The 25,336-nt window shown below is 33.5% G+C and overlaps 1 protein-coding gene across 1 annotated transcript; it reads left to right on the top strand.

Annotated features, from left to right (window-relative positions):
* Positions 1-9,765: 9,765 nt before the first annotated feature.
* Positions 9,766-10,209, top strand: LOC131045418 (probable 2' cyclic ADP-D-ribose synthase BdTIR). Its single transcript, XM_057979001.2, has one exon. The coding sequence runs from the start codon at positions 9,766-9,768 to the stop codon at positions 10,207-10,209; it is 444 nt and encodes a 147-aa protein (XP_057834984.2).
* Positions 10,210-25,336: the final 15,127 nt, after the last annotated feature.

Below are 25,336 nucleotides of genomic sequence, written 5' to 3'. Positions count from 1 at the left end.
TCTTGCTTCTTGATGTGAGTTTGACTATGTGCCTATGATTGTGCAATTTGCAATTCTGATATAAATTATTCTATGGTGCTTTGGTCTTATTCTAGATGCTTCATTTGTTGCAATGTATGACCTTGAGTGCATATCTTAATCTCGGATTGACATTTGTTTCATGGTTGTTCTAGATCGTTGATATGCGGGATTACATTATGGTGATTTGTGGCTATGAAATTTCATTGAGATGTGTGATGACCTATTGTTTATTTGATGATTATGATGGACTAGTGTAGTGATTCAGAACTAGCATGTGTTAAATGTCAATTAGATTTTAATGATTGGAACATAACAAGCGATGTTAACCTAGCTGGTTGAATTAAAAGTAGCAAATTATGTTTATGTTATTTTATTTCAAAAAAAAATAATAATAATTGATGTGATTGATGATATGTATGTTAGATTTAGTAGATTGCTATGATGAGGATGTTATGATGCTAACTATTTGGAGAATGTTTAATGCTTATTGATGCAATGAAATAATAATGATGCAATTTAATGAAACTAATTAGATGATATTATTATTAATAATATTTAATTGATGATTAGATGTGAAAGAGATGATACTACATCATTCAAATATATTAGAATGCATGTAATGTTAAAATTATCTTCTGATGACTTTAGTACTTTGATTAACACATACATACATAAACACACATATACATACATACATACATACATATATATATATGTGTGTGTGTGTGTGTGTGTGTGTAGATAGATAGATAGATAGATATATGTATGTATATGTATATGTATGTGTGTGTGTGTGTATACATATGGATATACATACATACATGCATACATATATGTATATGTATATGTGTATGTGCATGTGTGTATACATATATATGTGTGTGTGTGTGTGTGTGTGTGTGTGTATGTATGTATGTATGTATATGTATATATATGTACACATGTATACATATGTATATATGTATACATGTATATATATGTACATGTATCTATATGTATGTATGTATACATACGTATATGTATATGTATATGTATATGTATGTATGTTATACATATATGTATATATATACATATGTGTGTGTGTATGTGTGTGTGTATATATGTATATGTATATATGTATATATGTATATATGTATGCATGTATATGTATGTATATATGTGTATATATGTGTATATATGTGTATGTATATATGTATATGTATATATGTATATATATATATGTATATTTATATGTATGTATATGTGTGTGTGTGTGTGTGTGTGTGTGTGTGTGTGTGTGTGTGTGTGTGTGTGTGTGTGTGTGTGTGTGTGTGTGTGTGTGTGTGTGTGTATAGACATATACATATACATATATACATATACATAAACACATATACATATACATACCTACATAGATATAGATCTACACACACACCCACACACACATATATTCCTTAATTTCAGTTATTTATAACTTTGGATACCATTTTGGTAATGCTTGATTACCCTAATGCATATTTGTGAATGACCCATAAAGATCATTTGTGAATACTCAACCAGTTGTGAATTATCCCAATTTAATGTGCATATATTAATGATATTTTAATAATTATTATGTGGAATTAATATTTAATGGTGAAATATGGCTTATATTCTTTTATTTAAGGTGGATTACATGATTTGAGCCTAGGGGCCATTTTTGGGAGTTAATTGATATTTGGATTTAAATTGGTTTTAATATTATTTAATTTCTCACTCAAAAATTAAGTTTATATTTGTATTTTAGAGTTCAGTTTCAGTACTTAGTCTATTTTCCATGGTTTTTTCTCCCAAACCCTACATGTGAACATTGGATTGTTGATTGTGGGAGATTAGATGGATGGAATTTTGTGGGTAGAGGCTCATTTGAATCATCTCATTGAACTCTTTGGGCTATTTGATTTTTGTGGCCTTTTTTAATGTGTTTTGTTTCCTTTTTAATTTTGAATTCATTTCTTCCATTTGAAGGTATGTTTCTTAATTTTATCCATTATTTATCAATTGGAGAGTTTGATTCTTATTGAAAATGGTTTGTAAATGAATTTCGATTATTTCTATTATTTAAATTTAGTATATTGGTTATGCATTTAAATTTATTGTTTAAATTTTGAAAACAATGATTGATATGGGGAAACTCTACCCAATGTTTTTTTGAATGGGTAAAATGGGAATTTTATTGCATTTTTGGAGTGACGTGTAATTATAGATTACTTAAATTTCTTAATTTTTTTATTGGTTATGTTTGAATTTTGAATCTTTTTGGAGGTCCATCAATGGTGGATGGCCTCCATGTATGGTTTTAGTCCAAAATATGGTTTAATTAGAAGTTGGAAAATGAAGTTTTAAATTTATGATTTTATTTTATGGAGTTATGATATTATATAAGTAAATTTTATTATTGATCATTTCGGATCCATTCTCTGATCATTATGGCCAATTGATTATATTGTGGTTGTATGTGAATATGGAAATGTAAAGTCAATGTACATTTAGAATTATTAGGCTCGATTGATGAAGTATTTGGTCTTGCATATTGGTATATTTATCATTTGTTTTCATGATTTGGATTTCATTGACCCTAGGGTGGTTAGTAGAGTCAATGATGGGAGAGGCTCCCCAATTGTGTCTCTGACCTGTAAGTGGTACACATGGTAATCTAATTGTGGATTTTGGTTAATAAGTGATAACATAATAATAAACTTGGGGTAAAAAACTAATAAGATAATTCGATTCCTCAAACATGCTATAAGCACTATCAGGAGGCTATGGGTGTCTTGAGAAAGCATGCCCACACATGGAGCTTTCAGACTTGTCTAAAGAGGCATGTCCACTCATGTAGAGATCGGATTGCACAATAATTATTCTCATCTGTATGAGAGAATTTATTGTTCCACATGAGTCATCCCTTCAAGATATGTGATGACATTCCTAACTCTTGTTCTCTATTTAAACCTATCCCTATAGATATAAGTAGTACCTGAAAGATGATATGCCTTCCATGCTAATTGTTCTTGTTGATGGATTCATGTGATTACCTTTTATGTTGGCCATTAGGCCTTATTATCTCCTTGATGATTGGTTGATGAGTTGGATTGTTCTTAAGAACATTCTTACTGAAACTTGAGATTGACTACTTTGAGATTATGGCTTTACCATATTTAACCTTGATGTGGCATTATGTTCTTCATTATTGATTTGCTTCATGTTTAGTGTTGCTCCATGTTTTCTCTTGTGCGAGTCTATAACTCCCCTTGAATGTTTGTATGATTGTTTGGGCAACATGAGTATCTCCATAAGAACAATGGGATGGACCTAAGGGTTCCACATGGTTTGGTGTCATTTCTAATCTGGGCTCGTTTGTGACACTCCAATAGGTTCCTTGAGGTTAAATTATTCTTTATAGTTGTATTATATTACCTTAAGTGTGTTTGTTATGGTTTAGGGAGTTTTGGACGAAGAGGTGGTATTTTGAGTCCACCTGGACTCTATATTTGTCTTGTAGGTGCAATCTGATGACTTCATGTTACTCATCTTTTATCAATTCTGCATCTTTACATTAAATTATCTCATCTAGGGTGTCCTAGAGATTTTTTTCTTCACTAAGTGGTTTAGGATATTTGAGGATTTGTACAATCTGATTGAGAAGCTCTTTGGTTTTGGATGAATGCGTGACTTAGGGACATCATCATGGATTGCTAGTCCTAAGGACCTCAACACGTCTCTAGGATGCCAATGGATCCTAAGAATGCCAACATTAGAAGAGGAATCTAGTGTATTATGCTAGTGTCTAGCTGTGACACCAATTTTAGGTTCAAGAGCCCATACATGGCGTTTTGGTCCGGAGGTGTTTCTAGGAGCTAGGAGTGTCATTTTGACCCAATTTTGGATGCATTGTGAAGGTAGTGATGTTTATGAACCCTCATGAAGGTCTTGAGTAGGTTTTGAGTGATTTTGGATTGTGTCAGGGGCATCCAATTACAACTAGGATTTCACTAGAGCCCATCCGTGACACCTAGGGCACAACAATTTATCTCATTTGTTGTTTAAATTTTGGTAAGTATGGGGATGGTCATGTGTGATCCTAAACACCTTTTATACCTTTCCCCTTGTTATTTTAGAGTTTCAAGTATTTAGTCTTTCGCTTCTGTGATCTTGATCATTAGCAACTTGATCTTATCTTGAGGTTTGAGCATTATAGTTATATTGTTATGCCCGATGACACTTTATTACTTTAAAAAAACATTCCATGCATTTCTTTTGTATTTATCTCTTATCTTCTAGGGTTCCTTAGCGGGTATTACATCTTTCCTAAAGCCCCAACTTCTATCTCATATACAAAATCCATTCAATACAAAACCTAGCTATAATATTTGTTTTCCATGTACCCAGTTGCAAATTAATATGCAAATCACTCGTCTAATGTTTCATTGAAATCCTTTTGACATCTGTTACATCCATTTTGGAAGATTGCAATCAAGAATGTAACTATTGATGCTTGTTACTCCTACAATGGTTTCTGTAACTCAGAGGTGCCAAAATTATTTTCTTGTTGCAAATGGGAATTGAAGACCTCTTCCTAGTAACTAATTACATCATAAAATATCAAATTCTAACTTTTGGCATTGTTTTTCATTATTCCCATTTTCTTCCTTTTTGGCATTTTTAAATGCACTATACAATCTAGCATTTACATAGATTTTTTAGCCAAATGAAATACTACATATAAATTAATTGGCCTATTATTCACCCCATGAGATTGACATTTAAATCATAAAATTTCTAACTAAATTAATTTGAATTAAAAAAAAAAACTTCAAGAGGATGAACCAAGTGCCAAAAGACTTGCATGCACTAGAAATTATAAAAGGGAAAAATTAAATTAAATATTCTTTTTTGGGTGACGCAATATTGTATGACACCCCCAGAGGCTCTTGGATCACTCTGCCATTGAAAATACCTTCTCTGATTATTAGCCACATATTATCACATAAAAAGATCTATTTAGGCCCTATTTGTAATAAAGATAAATGCCTATTTGTAAACATTCATGCCCTTAAAAACATAGTAGAAAAACCTTTCACATAGTTCTATAGAGTCAAATTGCCCCTTTTATAGACATGCTAAGTCACCTATAACATTAACAATGCCATCCTACATTCTATTAACCTCTATAATGTTGTTATAATCTCTAGTTTATTGCTTATGATCATGCACAAATTTATCCTTCATGTTACATTCATGGCTATTTATAGAAAACCGTAGTAGATAGTGATTGGATCCTTCAAAAGTCCTTACATGTGGACTTTTGAAAAATATGTTTGAACAAACATACAAATGATATCCAACATTAGTCATGCCTTCAAATTCGATGAACAATGCTTAGCAAGTATGATGATGATGCTTGATTTGTTAATTTCTAGATAAGAAATTTTGGTTCATTATCTAATCTAAAGCTAACATGTTGTCATGTTGCACATAGATCATATTTCTATTTTGAAAAGTTCTTGAGCCCTTTGTATAGGAACACTGGGCCTACCATCTTTCCCAACTAGAAATACATGACACACTTTAATTTTTTATCACAATTTAACATATCTTTGAATAATATCCCATGGGTCCATGTACCAATAGGAAGCAATCATACACACTCAACTATCCACCCTAGTGTATCATATATTTTTTTATGTCCTATAGGAAGGATCCAACATCCTCCAACACATGTGCAACATGTCATAATGACTACTTGCACATTAAAAAAAATGATCAAGCCTAAGCAACCAGAATGAGATTAAATTGATTGTAGCAATGAGTGGCTTAATTAGACAAATAGTGACAATCAATTAGCATAATAATGTATGAGGATAATTTCTTATTGTGGTAAATTTGGTAAATATACTAAAAAGTTGACATGTGATGACTGACACATAGATTCCACTCAATATAAAAACATAATGTTATTATGGGCCAACCATATGATGAAACTACATTCTCAACCAATTCAAGAGTGATACCTCATTTGCACACAAACCAAAACCAAGACAAAATCACCAATAAGTGTGCTACTTCATCTAGATTAGAAATAGGTCTACTGATATAGATATCATTAGCATAAAATGTGATAGGGGATAATAGTCACTAGCCAACGGCCTTTGCTCATTGATAGATTGTTTACAAGCAAAAGACATTATTGAAGTGTTGAGGCTATTAGCCATACAAAATAAATGATTAGAACAAAAGTGTGACTTAAATGAATAGATAGGGCCACCATGACTACAAATAAGAGCATGGGGTTGAGAGTAATAAACACAAAGGGTGCCAATTAGACACAAGGGAAGATTAAATGCTTATTTAGATAATTTAACGGACCCATTAAATTAGCCTAGATCAACTAAAACTAGAACTGTAAGAATTAGTATTTTGTCAAATTTTTAGATCTGATGCCAACAATTTGTAATACTTTAAATTTTTTGATATATCCTTCTATTTTCATTTTTTTAAAAAGAATTATGATTCAAAAGCCCTTTAAGACAAAAAAGATTTATAAGATGCCAAAGAGTTTTAGTGATCAAATTTTTTAAATAATAATTGCTTTAGGAATGACCTTTCTATGAACTTGCATTTGCTTTAATGATCCCGAATCATGAACTTTCATGCCGTTCTACAAATTATTATTATTTTTTAAATAATAAACAAACCGTAAATATGTTTTTTAATAATTAAAAACACACAAAGCTATTCTAAACGTCATTCCCCAAAATAGTAGGAATATTTTGAGAAAAAAACAAGATTCCTTAAGAAGATTCCCCGCTAAAACAACTTGTCGAAATGATGAAACAGCTTTGCTGGAATAGAATATGCTTCGTTTCATCTCACCTTAAAAAAAAAAGCCACTTTCTATCCAATAATACCAGGCTTGTTATGTATGCTTATACGCCACGAATATTGCATTGACTCATTTTTATAAAAATTTCTTGAGAGGGACACTGTATATAAAGATTTTTATTTTCTAGATTATTAAGTATAAGCATTTTTTTTATTTTTGCTCAGAGCTGAATAGTATGCGATTTCGTTTTCATCAATTAGAGACTCTAGATTATAAAATATTATATCGGAGTTTACCTGTTTAATCTCTCTTTCTTCATTTAAAAATATTTCAATGAAGTTTTTTCTAATGATTTTAAATTTTTAGTTGAAAAGTCAATCTAAAAGGGTGTGGAAAATTATTATGAGAAGGTCGAAGAGGAAAATTATTCTAAGGATGAAGCGAAAAGTTATTTTGAGGGGAACGAAGAAGAAAATTATTCTAAGGATGAAGAGGAGGGGACATTCATACATTCCTTAATTCCTTAATCAATTTAAATGTCTAGACAAAATAAGGCAAAATAGTTTTAATTTAATCCTTTGATCTATCAGTTTTGAGTTTTCATATTTGAGTTCTTATGTGTTGTCTTGTCTTGTCTTGTCCTAACCTTGTCATGTGAACTCAAGCTTAATAGAAATTGGTGTCCTATCTCAATGAGAAGATAAATTTTGAGACCTATTTTCTTAGCTATCTAACCTACAATAAGAATCTAGTGGATGCTTTTTTAGTATGTCATGCATATTTAAACAACAAAGCCTAGAATAGAAGTAAAATTCATTACAAAACCCAATCAAAGATATTAAATTAAAAGCTATAATTTTTAAAAGTTTATGTCACAATAGGGATTTAATAATATAAGATACTGCAAATAAAACTTGACATTTCTTGTTTTCTTCCTTTTCTCTTGAAGCAGAAGGAGGAATGGAAGGAACCACATTAGATTGAGAGATAAAAGATGTTGGCAGCTTCTCTATTTGTCTCTTATAGGATTTGGGAGATGGAACCACAACATATATAGGATTGTAATCCAAACTGATTTAAGGAGTGTAAAAAATAGGATTTTGTCAAATTTTCAGGGCTAATGCCAACAATTTGCACTTGAAAAATTTAGGGTTTCTTTGATTAGAAAAAGTGTCAATTAAGACTCAAAATCTTTGAGATTAAAAAAATTTGTAAGTGTCAAAGATTGTAAGACATAATACATCTAGGATGACAATTGATTTAAAAATGACCTTTGTATGAATTGACATTCACTTGAAACATTTCCAATCATAAATTTTTGTGGTGTTCTATAAATTATTTTTCTTTTAAAACAATAAAGAAACCCTAAGTATTTTTAAAAAATAAATAAATAAAAACACAAATAAAACTAATCCAAATTCATTGCCTGAAAAAATAGGAAAATTTGGAGACAAAAAGTCCTTGCTGAAAAAAGAGGAAAATTAATTTCATCTAATAAAAGTTTATAAACAAAAGGATTCCATCAAATCTTCTATAATTGTCATACTTCGTGAATAGTTTGACAAAGCAGTTTTTATATTTTTTCTCCCTCAAAAAATTGGCAGAATTCTGAAATCATATATTCTTTAATTTAGCTATTGATGTATAGTTATACCTTCAAATTATAGCTATACGACAATTGTCTCCTCTTTATTCTCTTGATAGTCTATGAACTGCTCTTATCTAATGTAATTTTTTTTTATTCAATAAAAAAAATCTTTAATTTATACCTTCCAAGATTATATTGACTGAATCAGTTCTAGCCGTCTCGATCATTCAGACATAAGGGCAGGCGTGGATATAGATCTGGACTTTTTCGTGGCAGGTAATATCTATAAAATGAAGGAAGAGCAATAATAAAGGCATTGTTATTCGCTTACCTTGAATAGATTATAAAATATGCGTCGTTTCATCTCACCTTCAAATGGACAAGCCACTTTCTATCAAGAAAACCAGGCTTATTAACTATGCTCATATGTGTTGGAGAGTAATTTCTCCCGGTGTTCCACCGCTAATCTTCAGCCATCGTGAGCATGCATCTTCATGCATTAAACTTCCGTGAGCCTACAATCATGCAATTCATGCATGCAAGACTACAGTGGCTTCCAGAATCTTCTAAACTCCCTTATAAAACAGGGCAGATGCAAATCAATTAAAAGCAAGCAATTAAAATATTTGTTTTGTGCTGTAGCACACAATACAATTTATGTGACTATATTTTCTGTGTGTTTATGATTCATTTATTAATTTTTCTGTGTATGGGATTGATAAATTAGTTTTGTTTATTCATATCTTAATCCACCTTCAATATGCCACCAATCCCGCATTGACTCTTATATTTATAAAATTTTGTTGAGAAGGACATTGGATATTTAGATTTTTATTTTGTAGATTATTAAGTATAAGCATTTTTTATTTTTGGTCATAGCTGAATAGCCTGCGATTTCTTTTTCATCGATTAGAGCTTCTAGATTATAAAATATTTTATCAGAGTTTACCTGTATAAGCTTTTTTTTCATTTAAAAATATTTCATGTTAGTTTTCCTAAATCATTTTAAATTTTGGGTTAAAATAGTCAATGGGTGTAGAAAAAAGTTCATATTAAAATACCAACAATATTAATATTGTTGGTAAGCCAAACGATTCCACAGAGAAATCTCGATGAATGCGGCTTGGATATTAAAATTACTTGCAAAGTCAGACGATTTCCTACGGGCAGCTTTAGATTCCTTTCTTGAACTCATCCCGTAGAATTTTTATCTTTACACAACCCTTTCACGCGTTTTGCAAAAATTTGTAGAGTCCCCACATTCTGCATGGCTCAAGTCATTCTCTTCTCCTTGTTTCCTCCACAATTCAATCGAATGGAGAGTGGAAATTCTTTTGAGCAAGTTGCACCAAGCTTTGCATCTACATCTTCATCTTCATCTTATCCATCGCTTCAATGTGACATTTTTATTAACCATCATGGAGTCGATGTGAAACACAACCTTGCCAGGACAATTTATCATACTCTTGGCCTCCTGGGATTACTCGCATTTCTCGATGTAGAAGTGCTTGAGGCTGGCGATCTCATACCAGTGGAGATACAAGCAGCAATAGCTCATGCATCTCTTCATATCGTCATTTTTTGTCCTAACTATACCCAATCCCCCTGGTGTTTGGCTGAGCTTTCCTTCATGCTCAAAACTGGCACCAAAATCATTCCCATCTTTTATTATGTTGATCCCTCTGACCTCAGATGGGTTGCTCAAGGGAAAGGAATCTACACAGATGCATTCTCACAGCATGAAAAGAAGGGTAGATAGACCTTCGAGAAGCTTCGATAGTGGATGAAAGCACTCCTCGACGTTTCATTTCTCTCGGGTTATATGATTAAAGACGATACGGGTAGGTACTAAATATTTTGTTTTCTCTATAATCAAATCTTTCATTGCAAGACATACCTCTAGGCTCTATATCTTTAATCGTTATTTAAGTTGAGTGAGTAATGTTTATTCCTTTTGAGTATTTATTTGGTCCCCTGTCAACGCGCAAAAAATAAAAAATTGTCAAGCATTAAAGAGACTTAGTCTATCTTATAATTTTTTTAATTCAAAGTACTATTCTATTTTAACATGTTACAAAATTTATATCTTAGGCATCGAAGTTGGAGCTACAATAACTATGGGAGGAATATCAAATGGTGTATTAACACCGGTTGTTGCATACTAAAATGCATATTGTTTGTATCAATTTAAATCGATCTATAAATGAAAATTCATTTACAATTACAAATTTTAAGTGATTGATAAATAAAATGTTATGAATTCAAATCAACACACCTGTGTCTGCGGCTGACTAGCAAACAACATGTCCATCAATTCATCCGTCAGTGCCATATCCTCAGTAGTGCGGGTCTGACATTTGCTCTCGAAAATTGTGCACATATGGGGCTTGGAACCATCTGCATTGGCCTCAACATCCATCCCTATGCATATGCCTGAGCAAGTGGGACACACATGCTCAATGGGTTGACTAGTGCCAGCTACCTTAGCTAATGGATCATCTTCTGGGCCAAGAGGTTGTGCTAACTATGTCCCATGTTGGATGATCGCATCAGTCAATGTTGTGGCCGCCTAAAGAGTCTGTAGCTCCATCAACTCTTTCAGGGCTACTCAGACCATCGCATGCACCTTGGGTTTGGGTGCTAGGGGGCGACGACTCTACGAGTCTAATACCCAATGGGCTCCATGACTATCTTGGGAAGAGCCACCACCTCTACCCTGGAACTCTCTCATATCAAAAGAATTAGGTCGCTCATTGAGGACAAACTCACAATATACTTTCCTCAAAATATATAATGGAACCTCAAAATTATTATAACGTGGTTCATCAAAGACCATCTACCACCTATTCCAAAAAAGATTCTTCATCTGCACATTGGTACACCAATGTATGGGAAACCTCTTTGCATTAAGAGGTAAGGACTCACTAGTTATAGGATCAACAAAAGGAGCACGTATTTGTGCTTTACTTATGTTTTTATTTTTCACTGCAACATATGATAACCCATCAGCATAATAAGTGTGACACATATCCCTATAGTTTCCCCACTTTGTAATCTAACTCAAAACTATAGTGGCACCACTAGCCAATATTTCTAGGCTAGTGGCAAGGGATAAATGATGCTCAAGCTCAGATGTTTTCAATCTATTAATCAGTCTAGTTATTTTAGCAATGTTTTGTCCTAACTGATTAAGCAAATCCTCATGTGTAGCTTTTGTACGATCTAAAGGAGGAGCTGGAGGTGTATCCCAAGGGTTTTTTTGTGGGTTTTGCTATGAGTTTTGAGGTGTGTCTTGTTGCGGTTCTGGATTTTCATAATCTAATATTGGTAACAAAATATAATAATAATACTAATCAAAATCAACGAATTTAAATTGAAAATGTAAATAAAATTTATCAAATGTGCAAGAAAAACAAAAAAATGCGTAACCGACCTCTTTCCATGGTGTCTGGGTGTGAAAAAATGGAGCCCACGCATGGTTTGCAACCCAAAAACCCTTCGAATTCACTCTTGGCTGGGAAGGAAATAATAACAGTCGACAGTCAAAAAAAAAAATTATTGACAGGGACTGCGTACGCAGTTCTTTTGGAACTATAACCGCGTATGTAGTCTTATTTCCTAAAGGACCGCATACGCAGTTTTGTCCCTTTAGGTTCAAGCACAACGAACCTAACCGCGTACGGGGTTTTTTTTAATTTTAAAACTGCGAACGCAGTTTCTCTTTTTTCAACTTCTTTTTGGTGTGTGTCCACTCTTTTGCACACCATCTTGTTGCACACACCCTCAACATATATCAAATTTGAAAGTATAATATTTATAAATAATAATTAAACTTATACTATAATGAATTTAAATTAAAAAAATTAATAATCAAAATGAGATAATATCTAAGAATATAGAAATTTCATTTGTTGCACAATATTTACAAAAAAAAAATCAACATATATTTACATGGAGTGATCTATCAAATTTAAAAGTATATAATAATCATAAATAATAATAAAGAGTTTTTTTTCTTTTTATCCATAATTTAAAGTGTATTTTATTAATATAAAGGTAGTTTAATACATAAAGTATATCAAATTCAAAATCAGGGATTAACCCTTCTATTAGTCTTTGAGCCAGAAAAAATTTCTAACACCTATACCTCCCGAAGCACAAGACACCTTACTAAGCCTAATAAATATACAAATTTTAACACCCTGCCTACATACATTTAACTATTTTGCCACCCCAAAAAATGGCTTTACTGCCACAATTACACTATACAAAATTAAACAAAAATAGACCCTACGATTATCCACCCACAAGGCGAAACAAGAACTAAGACAAAATTACAATTTTTTCTTCATTTTTCCCAAATCATTGACCCAATAATATTTAGGAGAAAATTTGGTTTTCTTTTTTGCATCACTTTGTTTTTCCTCTTGCACCATCCGTAGCTCCACTTCCTTCTCACAAACAAAGACCTTCAACACCTCTCAACCTACTCGCACCTCCTTCATTTGAGCATTTTACTCCGTTTTTTTTCCATCTTGCATTATGCCTTCTCCAAACTGTCATCGAAATCCCTTACCCACTTCTTCTCTTGCAATAATAGAAGTCAACCCACACAAAGAGTGGTCTAGGACACACACTCACACCACCTGTACCACATCCTCCTTCGAACCTGTTGGTCCAAATTATGTCTCATAATTACACTTTACTTAAGTTGACTAAGGATAATGCATTCATCGTAGTTTGCATATGAGACACTTAGGGAAGTGTGCATCTAGGGAAGTTGCTTGTAGGAGAAATTTCATCTTTTGTGGTTTTATCATGTTCTCACACTCCACCTTTGGTGGGTGATCCACCTCTTGTGGAATATTTTATTATTTCTCCTACCTACCCTTGTATCTCATTGGGCCACATGTCATGATTGCATGCTCTCATCTTCATATGGCCTTGCCTTTATAAGTAGGCTCATCTACACTATATGGTTTATCCAGTTGATTGATTTTCACATCTTGATGAGAATATAGTTTGTTCTTGTCTATCTTTGTCTCTATGGTGTTGTAATATCCATTGGGCTCTAGATCTTGGTTATTATTGGCAAATTCCTACAGAACCAAATTGTTGGTGTAAATTATGTCTCATAATTACACTTTACTTAAGTTGACTTGGGATAATGCATTCATTGTGGTTTGCATATGCGACACTTAAGGAAGTGTGCATTTAGGGAAGATGGTTGTAGGATAAAGTCCACCTTTTGTGGTCTCATCTTGTTATCATATTCTGCCTTCAGTGGGTAATCAACCTCTTGTGGAATATTTTATTATTTGTCCTACCTACCCTTGCATCTCATTGAGCCACATGTCATGATTGTGTTCTCTCTCATTCCTTATAGCCTTGCCTTTATAAGAAAGCTCAATTACGTTGTATGAAATCCAATTGAATCTAGTTGATCTTATTCCATCATTGATGAGAATACAGTTTGTTCTTGTCACATATTATTTCTTATTCTTGTGTTTTTCATTGGCCTCTAGATCTTAGTGGCTATAAGCGAATTCTTACACAAACACTAACCCCATGCAACTATCATGGAAATAATATCGGCATGCATTCTATAATGAAACTCCAACCTCAAATAATATTCACCAAGCAACACTTCTAGAATCTGCAAGAAAATGGTGTTATCAAATTTAAACAAACCCCCAAGCCTTTTCTCATATTTTTTTCCAAAAAAGGCAAGTTGTTGTTTAATGGAATGAAGAAAAAATTCACCTCCATGCTCGCTATTTGTTGCTTTCCCAATCACCACCCCTATCACATTATTTATTGCTTCCTCTGCACACCTCAACCTAGGGAATACAAATCAGCTGCCCAACCTTGCATTTAAATTGCACCACATCACCCTTTGTCAAATCTTCATTAAATGATCATTAAGACACTCTCTCTCAACGGTGTATGACTCGCAATTTGACCAGCTCCACACCTTGATAATCCTTCCAAACACCTTCACCACCCACCTCATGCAATGATATAACCAATTTAGAAATTACATCAACTATATCATTGCCTTATCTAAACACATGAGAAATTTGAAAGGATTGGAAGGTTTCTAATTCCAAATTTATTATTTGGATTATAATTTTTTTTATCTTCCAAGAAGCAGTTTTTTCTTTCATAATAGCATTAATGATTATTTGTGAATCACCCTCCAAATGTAGGCAAAGAATCGATAGACGTTGTGCCATCCTCACCCCTCACAATTCTTCCTACACCTCTACTTCATTGTTCATGTCATCTACCAATCTCCTTGCATCAATAGCCAATATATCACCTTTCAAATCCCAAGCAACAAATCCAAACCCAAAAGGCCCCAGATTACCCCTTAACACCCTATCGAAGTTCACCTTAACCTAACATTCCTCTAGTTTCTACCATTCTCCCCTTTCCCCATCTTCTTTTCCAAATCCACCATGGAAAGCCCATTAACGAGCAATAATAAAGAGTTTTATTATAATGAATTTGAAGCGAAATTTTTTATTAATGAAAATGAGATGATATCCAAATCTAAATATAGTCATTTCATTTCTCAAACAATATTTAAAAATAAAATTCAACACATATATGTGTGTGTGGAGAGATATCAAATTTGGAAGTATATAATATTCATAATTAATAATAACAAATTTTATTTAACTTTCAACAAAAGAATAACTCGCAATGTCATGGCCAAAGCAATGTGGGCGAAATTGAGCATCTGATGCTCCTCTGTACCGATTAGCTGAGAAGAACTATGGAGTTTACCCTGGGGCAAATTCTTTCCTAGCCAATAGAATATTTCAAGTAGGTTTAGCATCATAGCAGGCATTTCAGTGGAGGCGGACGAATGGTTGGTCAGGGAACCAAGTAGTGTCAAAGTCTCAATTCAAAGGCAATCTAGGAAGGAGCGATGCTAGGGTTTAGAGAAATAATCAATCTCGTAGGAATAGACGATGCGATTGAAATGCTTAGGTGAATTTTATTTGGGTCTAGAAAACAAGACCATCAGCAGCAGCCCTATATTCTCCCCCCAATAGATGAAGTAGGGTTTTATCGATCCCCTCTTTGTATATGAGTGCACGATGTGATCATTTTGAAAACTATGGTTTATTCATCAGATGGAAGGGCAAGGAGGTGCCCAAACAAAGGATCATGGAGTGGTTTACTAAATTCTTTCAAGGCTAGGTAAGCGCTAAAGCCTTGTCAGAAAACTATTTGTTCTTAGGGCATGTCCCCATGCTGCTGCTTAGCTTATTTTGGCTAGCAGCAGCTGCTCAAATTTTAAAGGAGCAATTTGTGGAGCAGGTGGCCCCATGGATAGTCAAATGGCTGCTTATTTTTATGCAATCTTCTTAAATTATTTTGTAAATGAAATTATTGATAATATTTTTTACAAATAAAATTCATAAGCAAAATTTTAGGCAAATAAATAGGAGAGCAAAAAAATATGGTGAAGCCATGTGTCTTTTTTTTCAATAAGAAGCCACTGCTTATTTCTAGCCCCCCTTTTTTTCAAAGCTTATTTTCATTTTTTAAGCAGTTGTTGCTCCACTAAAATAGCGAAAGATTCCAATTTATCATTTTCCCTTGATTAGAATTTTACATGGGAACACTCTAGTTGCTTAAATTTAAGCAGAAAATGCTCATAAGCAGCCGCATGGGGACATGGGGTTAGCATGCATAGAACAAAGCATTAAAAAAAGAATTTTATTTGGGGAACCTATCTTTTTTTATTGCTTTTGTTTTTACAAAACCAACTGGGAGCCAAATTTTGATCTGCATACTCATAAACATAAGAAATCCCTGCATTGGATTAAGTTGGCCAATCTGCCCCCTAAATATTGGAGTGAAGATATCCTTGAGAAAATAAGGGGATCTCTCGGCACCTTCAATGGCTTTGAAGAGGAATTTTTCTTTGGGAAATCGGAGGAAATCAAGATTCTGATAGATTTGAATACTGAATATAGATTCCTAGATAACTTGGAAATCTTATCAAACAAAGGGAAATGGTTCCAAAAGATTGAAATCGATACCACTAGCAGAAGATGTATTTTGAGTAAAGGCTACATAGCAAGTTGCTTGAATGGTGTAGGCAAGGCAGTGGACATAGCCATGGGGTCAATTAGGGATTAGGACAGAGATGATAGTCATATAGAAAATAAGGGAGGAAAGTCAATTAATCCAATCAATTCTAATAATTCAACCGATCTTAAGGATGGCAAAATTTTAGGAGGGGATGATAACCTATCCCCCCCTTAGAACAACTCAACCAGGATGAAGGAGTATAGCCTCCATATACCTAAAGAAATTCAAGAAAGTTGTGGAAATCAAGAAGCCATATCTAAGATTGTGATCGAAATGGAAACTTTATGTAAAATTATACATGAGCAGCTTAACAATGCACGTTTGGAAGATAAAGGTCTAAGAGAACATAAGATAGAATCAGAGCATGTGAGGGTTTCTAGTACCTAGGAAGGTATCAAGGTATCCCCTTGTAATGTTAAAGGTATAGATAAAATAGATTATATGGAAGGATGGGCAAAAGATGATCCCTTTGAAGGAAACATTTCCATTGAACAAACAGAAGCAGTAAATGAATTTTTGGGGATATCTTCGTTGGCTCATACTGATGAGGAAACCCTAAGAGAAAAGAGGGAGATAATTCAAAATAATTAGAATTGGATTCTCTAGAAAAGTAGAGTATTGATCCCACAGAAAGAGGTGAAGAGGGAGAGCTCTCATCTAAATTGGGTGAGCTCAATATACAACAATTCCCTTCCACCAAATCAAGGCCGAATTATGGTAAGGACACCAATAAGAAAGGGGTTGGCAAGGAGTCATTAGCAAAACTAAGATCTAAGGATGGGAAAGTTGCAGGTCAATTTAAAATCACTACTCTTTTGGACTCAAGGAAGGGAACCCCCCTTTGCCAAGAGCCATGATGATATGTTCATGGAATGTTAGGGGCTTGAATGCCCCTAACAAGAACTGTCTAGTCAAACAAAGGATCTATTTGACTAGAGATGAGATAGTGTTGATGTAAGAAAAAAAATAGTCTCGGGTAGAAGAGGAGGAGGTAGTCTTTAGAAGTTTTAAATAGTGGAAGGTAGATGCTAAATTTAAATTATTTTTTAAAATGGAGATATTATTTGTAGACAATGTTGTGAAAGAATACGATAATATATTAAAGGCTAAAAATTATTATCATGGTGGAAAATCACATATTTATTAATGATAATTTATTTCATATTGTTAGGTCCCGGAGACAACTGAGAGGGGGGGGGGGGGGGGTGAATCAGTTGTCTAATAAATTCAAACCAAAAACCAATTAACCAACTTAATGCTTAATACCAGTAAACCAGTTAAGTATGCCAGTAGACAGTGTTAACAGTAAATTGCTATACCGGTAAAGATTAATGCATGAAACACAAACATAAAGTCATCCATATTATTCCAGATACCGGTGAACCATATACCAGTAACTGTTGCACAGTTTACTTGCTTGCCAATGAATGTTGTTGGATCTCCAAAGTGCTTGTTTTCAGTAGGTGTTGACATTAATGGCAAAACCATACCAAAATACCAACAATCTCCCCCTTTGGCATTGATAGCAACACAAGATGGAAAACCCATCAAAGTGCCAAAACAGAAATGCCAAATACCAAAAACCAACAATCTCCATTTCTCCCCCTAGGAGCAACATGTGTTTATCCAAAGATTTATTTTCAATACCAAATCTCCTTAAAAGATAATGTGTTTTTCCATATATATCTCTCCCCCTTTGACATCAAATGCCAAAGCTACAAAATTCAAGTCCATACAAAATACCAACTACTCCCCCTGAGAAGTAGCTTCGTCATCAAATACCAGAATAAAGATTTGTTTTTTTAATTTTGTCGGTTGATGACAATCATCAACTGTCTAAGTCTCTACCGGTGGTGGTATGACTCCAAGTTGATCTCTGAGATATTCAAAAGTCTCCTTAGGCAAAGGTTTTCTAAAAATATCTGCAAGCTATTCTTTAGTATTCACATAAACCAGGTTTATCTCCTTTTCTTCAACTTTTTCCCTTAGAAAATTCAGTTTGATAGAAGGATGTTTAGTTTTAGAATGTAATACCAAATTCTTAGATATATCAGTTGCTGCAGTGTTATCACAATATATAGTAATGGGTTCCTTGCATTTTACCTTTATGTCTTTCAACATTTGCTTAAGCCATAATATCTGTGTACAGTTAGTTGATGTTGCAACATATTCTGATTCTGTTGTTGATAAAGATGTACAACTCTGCTTCTTACTCAACCAAGAAACTAATCTCTTTCCAAGAAAGAATACTCCTCCAATGGTGCTCTTTCTATCATCCACATCTCCTGCCTAATTTGCATCTGTGTATGCACATAGGTCAAAATTTTCATCTTTAGGATACCATAACCCAAGATTTGTTGTGCCTTGTAAGTACCGAAAAATCCTTTTTACTGTTGATTCATGATTTTCCCTAGGATTACTCTGAAATGTGGAAACAATACATACTGCACTCATAATATCAGGCTTGGTTTGTGTTAAATACAGTAAACCTCCTATCATAGATTTGTATCTAGTTGGATTAACAGGTGTAGATTCATCCCTTTGAGATAATTTGTCATTTGTAGTTATAGGTGTGCTTACCGATTTAGAGTTCTCCATCCCAAATTTCTTTAGAAATTATCTCAAGTACTTGGATTGACTCAAAAATATACCTTTATTAGCCTGTGAAATCTGTAATCCTAAAAAGAATTTTATTTCTCCAATCATAGACATTTCAAATTCTTGCTGCATTTCAATAGAAAATTCCTTACATAATCCGTCTTCTCCTCCAAAGATTATATCATCAACAAATACTTCAATAATCAAGATGTCATCTTTAGTTATTTTGTAATATAAATTGCTATCTCCATTTCCTTTAGTAAAACCAATCTTCAAAAGATACTTATCCAACCTTGCATACCAAGCTCTTGGGGCTTGTTTCAATCTATATAGAGTTTTTCTTAACCTGCAAACCATATCATTGTCATTTGTTAAAGAAAATCCATCAAGTTGTTCAATATATACTTCTTCTTCAAGATCTCCATTCAAAAATGCACATTTAATATCCATTTGATAAACTTTGTAATCCTTGTGAGCTGCAAAAGCCAAGAATAATCTGACTGCCTCAATTCTGGCTACCGGTGCAAAGGTTTCATTCTAATCAACTCCTTTCTGAGAATATCCCTTACACACTAGTCTTGCTTTATTTCTGACAACCTTACCATCTTCATTAAGTTTGTTTCTAAATACCCATTTGGTTCCAATTACATTTTTATCTTTAGGTCGGGGAACTAATGTCCAAGTATTATTTTTCTCAATTTGTCCTAATTCTTCTTCCATAGTTTTAATCGAAAATTTATCTTCACATGCCTCATTGATAGATGATGGTTCAATTTGGGAAATAAGACATACCTCTTCATTTGCCAATCTTCCTCTTGTCATAACTCCTTTGAGTTTGTTTCCAATTATCTGATCTTCAGAATGATTCAATCTTACATACCGGGGTGTCTTTGTTTGTTGTTGTTCTTCAATTACTGTGGAATCGTCTGATGATACTGGAGTAACTGGATCTTCATTTTGTACTGGTGGATTCAGTATAGGTTAATTTGTCACAACTTCTGTTACCGGTTCAGAGTCTATATACCTTGAAGTTCCTCTAAATTGTTCATCAATCTTTACATTTGTACTCTCAACAATTTTCTGCAATCTCTTATTAAAACATCTATATGCCTTTCTCTTAGATGAATAACCAAGAAATATTCCTTCATCACTTCTAGGATCAAATTTGCCAATATACTCATCTCTTCTAATATAACATTTACTTCCAAACATTCTAAAATACTTAAGAGTAGGAGTATTACCAAACCATAGTTCATGAGGGGTCTTATCGGTTTCACCTTTGATGTGAACTTTGTTGAATGTATAGACAGCAATGCTAACTGCCTCTCTCCAATACACATGTGGTAGATTTGCTTCTGATAACATACTTCTTGCTACATCCAAGATAGTTATGTTTTTCCTTTCAACAACTCCATTCTGTTGTGGTGTTTGGGGTGCTGATAAATGTCTTCTGATTCCATTCACTTCACAGAATGTATTATAGTCCTTAGATGTGAATTCTCCTCCTTGATCTGATCTTAAACATTTGATTTTCTTACCGGTTTCATTTTCAACCATTGCTTTGAATAGTTTGAACTTCCCAAGTGCTTCTGATTTTTCTCTGAGAAAAGTAACCCAACACATTCTAGAATAATCATCAATAATTAGCATGAAATATCTATCACCTTGTAAGCTTTTAGTTCTAGCTGGACTACATAAATCAATGTGAATTAAATCAAGAGCATTATTGGATTTTTCTGGAATACTTTTGAAACTAGCTCTAACTTGTTTTCCAAATTGACATTCCTTACAAATTGTATTTTGAGGTTTCACAATTTTAGGTAGATCTCTAACTGCCTTAGAAGTACTGCTTTTTACCATGCAATCAAAGTTTACATGACATAGTCTCTTATGCCATAAACAGCTTTCATCTATATGTGCAATTAAGCATGCCTTTTCACTGTTATTCAAATGAAAGATATTGCCTCTGGTCTGATTACCGGTTGCAATTTCCAAACCAGTTCTATTCATGATTTTGCACTTTCCATTTTTAAATTGTAACTGAAATCCCTTCTCAACTAATTGACCAACACTTAAAAGATTATGCTTTAATCCTTCAACATAGTAGACATTGTCAGTGTTATGCTTACCATCAAGAGATATTGAACCCTTACCTTTGATTGAACAGGCTTTGTCATCTCCAAATCTTACTAAACCTCCATTGTATTCTTGAAAGTTCAAGAATTTACCTTTGTCTCCAGTCATATGATGTGAGCATCTCGAATTAATGATCCATTCATCCTTTGTTTCAACTTTAGCTGCCAGGGCTTGTTCTACCGATTGAGCAATAGGTGTCGATTGATCTTCTGTTATAGCAACAAAAACCCATCCATTGTCTGCTGGATCCTCATCAAAATCATCAGTCACACCTTCATCAGCAATGTAACAAGATTTGTCTTTGTTCTTCTTAAATCTGTATCTCTGATATTTAGGATTAGGCTTGTATGTTCTTCTAGCTTCTTCTCTTAGTCTAGCATGTCTATCAGGGCATCTTGAAGCCATATGACCAATGTTATTGTAGTTAAAACATTTAAAGGGTGCTTTACCTTCATACTTACTTCCAATTGGACCTTTTGGCATTTTTCTTGCAAATAGTGCTTCAAGTTCTTCAAGCTCTTCATTCTCCTTTCTGGATTCTTCAAGTTCTCTTGCATAAAAGGCTCTCCAGTCTGATTTGTCAAATGATGGAGCAGATGATGTTGATGCTTTAAAGGCTAAATCAGTTTTTATAGTAGCAACAGGACCAAATTCCTCAATTTCAAAGGCTAAAAGTTTTCCAATCAATGTATCCCTAGTTACTAATGTATTAGGCATTGTTCTCAACTCATTTATAGCAGTAACCTTCATTTTATATGCCGGTGGAAAGCCTCTTAAGATTTTTGAAACAATTTCATCCTCACTTAGAGTTCTTCCACAACATTTAATACCCAGAACAATTTCATTTACTCTTTCCATAAAAGCAGAAATCCTTTCATTTTCTTCCATTTTCAGATGCTCATACCTAACTTGGAAGCTTTCAAGTTTTGCAATCTTGACTGTGGAATCTCCTTCATTCAGTGTTTCCAAATGATCCCAAATAGCTTTAGCAGTAGACCTATCGTATAATCCCATGATTTGTTGATCTGATAATGCGCTCAAAAGTGCTTCTCTTTCTTTGCAATCATTTTCTTCATCTTTAGCTAAGGTAGTTGGAGCAGTCTGACCAGCTATAGCAACAGTATAACCGTTCTTTGTAACTTCACAGATGTCTTTACCAATGCAATTCAGATGTGTCTCCATTCTGATCTTCCATATCCCATAGTTGGTTCCATCAAGTTTAGGATTGTCCTTCCTGAAATAATTAGTAGACATTGGATCTCCTCAAGTTGTTAAACTTCTGCAAAAGAGGACTAGGCTATGATACCAATTGTTAGGTCCCGGAGACAACTAATAAGAGGGGGGGGGGGGGGGGGGTGAATCAGTTGTCTAATAAATTCAAACCAAAAACCAATTAATCAACTTAATGCTTAATACCAGTAAACCAGTTAAGTATGCTGGTAGACAGTGTTAACAGTAAATTTCTATACCGGTAAAGATTAATGCATGAAACACAAACATAAAGTCATCCATATTATTCTAGATACCAGTGAACATTATATCCTATCGGTGAACCATATACCAGTAACTGTTGCACAGTTTACTTGCTTGCCAGTGAATGTTGTTGGATCTCCAAAGTGCTGTTTTCAGTAGGTGTTGACATCAATGACAAAACCATACCAAAATACCAACACATATTACTATTATTTTTATTTTTTGTATGTAAAGTGTTGGGATTACATTTCTTTGGTGGAATTTTCTTCCAAAAAAGGAAATTTTTTTCTTTGTAATGTTGAACATGTTTGTTTAATTTGTTATTATTGCTTTATGATTCTCCCTAGAGTGATATCAAAGCAATCCTCCAAATTCAAGAATTTGTCCTTCTTTCAAGCAAAAACTAGAGGAATTGGAAGCTTAAACATGTGATAGTTAATATATTTACCTTATTTTGATGGTTGATATCTGATGCCTTCTTGTAAAGGTCCAAGTATGTGACATTATTAAAGTCAATAGAGGAGCTGACATCTTTGCCAAGCCCACTTCCTCCTTTGAGTTGGGTCAATAGTGGGTCGGAAAAATGGCCATCTTCCTCAATCTAAGAGTACAGAACACCTTATTTTAATTATAAATAATTAGAGAAGTAATTGATTCTGATATTTGGGACGAAGCCTCCTTAATTTCACTCTAATGGACATTGACTATATATCAAAGTTAAAAACCATTTTTCTCGTCTTTTTTCAAGCATAGGGTAGCATTAAAGGCATCATCTTATAACTACAACATTTGAATTTTCATCAACCCTAAAATTTGGTTAATTTGTTTTCCATTAGAGTTTTATTTTAGGGAAAGCAAAGCTCTAGTAATGGGTTTTTGAATTATTCACTAGACAAAATTCTACAAGGTTCTTTTGCCTCCACCTGAGTGTTACTATTGATATAGTTTTACCATCCCCATTAATTTATTTATGTGGTCTTACAACATTTACTAAAATTTAATTAAAGAATATACAGGCATATATATAAAGAAAATGTGCTTTGAAAAAAATATCAAAATCACTAGGAGAATTTAGATCAAATAATATGTTCCATCAAGCTTATCTACTAGTTTGCTATCACCCAAATGAAGATCACAGTAATAGAACTTTCTTAAACCACCTAAATTACATGTTGACTTAATCCATATCAAACCTAGATTATGAAAATCATTATAGCTGCGTTATCACGAAAGAAATAGAACTATAATGCAAGGGAAAAAAACACAACTTTCCAACTACCATAAATACACTTTGGCTACAAGAAGATGTATCACAAAAAAACTTATAGATTGTAATTTTCTAAAATTCTATTCATAACACACACCTCCTTGCATTCACACCTCCTTGCACTGGTCAAATTCTTTTGAAATCGAAAATAGATGATATTCACATGGTTTCTTTCCCTGCTCAATTGAAATAGAATTTTACTTTCCCTGCTCAATTGAAAAAGAATTTTACTTGGTGCATCTTTGATAGTATTCACATCGTCGTAATTAAAGCATCCATTAAACAACAACAGAGAAGAAAAACATAAACAGGTTTAATATAAAGAAACCTCTTACCTTCTCTAAATGATCGTATATGTCAGTGAGATTGGGCCTCTATTTGCTTCCTCAGGGTAATAATTTTGAATGGTTTCCAAGCAAAAGTTTGAGACCGCACTGTAAGCAGAGAAATCGCTCATCTGTAAATATTTGTGCAGCTCTAAAGTTCAACAACTGTGCAACACTAAAATCTCGGCATGCTCTTATTCATCATCTATTTGCAAGTTCTTGACATTCCTTGCCTGTGAAAATGTGGCAAAAATGACAATATGCCATTGCAGTGCATTTCTCATTAATGATTGGCCGTAATGTAGACATTTAAAATGAAATGAATGAAAAATACAAAAATAGAATAACTTGTACAAGTACGAACTCTAAGGTTAATGAAATATACCATATTATATACAAGAGAGAAGTGTTGGAGTTGTAACAGGTCTAATGATCGAACCTCCTTACCTCCACTATTACATGAAGTGTAGGATCCAAGTTCACTGACGCTCTGACTTCATTCTTTTCTAGTTAATGTTTTTCAATATAAATATATACTTGTGTTGCGATTATGATTATAATGATAATATAGTAGAACTACTTAAACTAGGGGAGAGGGTAGATAAAGGCAATTAAAAGGAATCTAGCAAATACAAGCCGGAAAGTATTTTAGATGAATAATTTTTATTGTTTGTACCCAAACGGTGTGCATGTGTTGGAAATTATAAATTAATTTCAACACCATTTTTGACCCTAAAATGTCTGCAAAGTTGCACACTTTTTTCGTGCAATGGAAAGTCGATAGGCTGTGTTTTTCCATTTAGAGGGTTGTTTGAAGAAGATACTTGGCATATTAGACAGACAAGATCCTGCAATCATAAGTTGACATTAGATTCATAATTTTTCAAATAAATTTGTAAGGTTTGAGAAAGTGTCAATCATTATAAAGAGGCATATAGGAATCTTGTCAAAGATGAGAAAAAAGCAATGCTTAC

The sequence above is a fragment of the Cryptomeria japonica genome, chromosome 7, assembly GCF_030272615.1.
Source record: "Cryptomeria japonica chromosome 7, Sugi_1.0, whole genome shotgun sequence".
Lineage (NCBI taxonomy): Eukaryota > Viridiplantae > Streptophyta > Pinopsida > Cupressales > Cupressaceae > Cryptomeria > Cryptomeria japonica.
This window is presented reverse-complemented; position numbering and strand designations above follow the sequence as displayed.

Coding starts and splice junctions, on each gene's coding strand:
- LOC131045418 (XM_057979001.2), top strand. CDS start 9,766: ATGGAGAGTGGAAATTCTTTTGAGCAAGTTGCACCAAGCTTTGCATCT.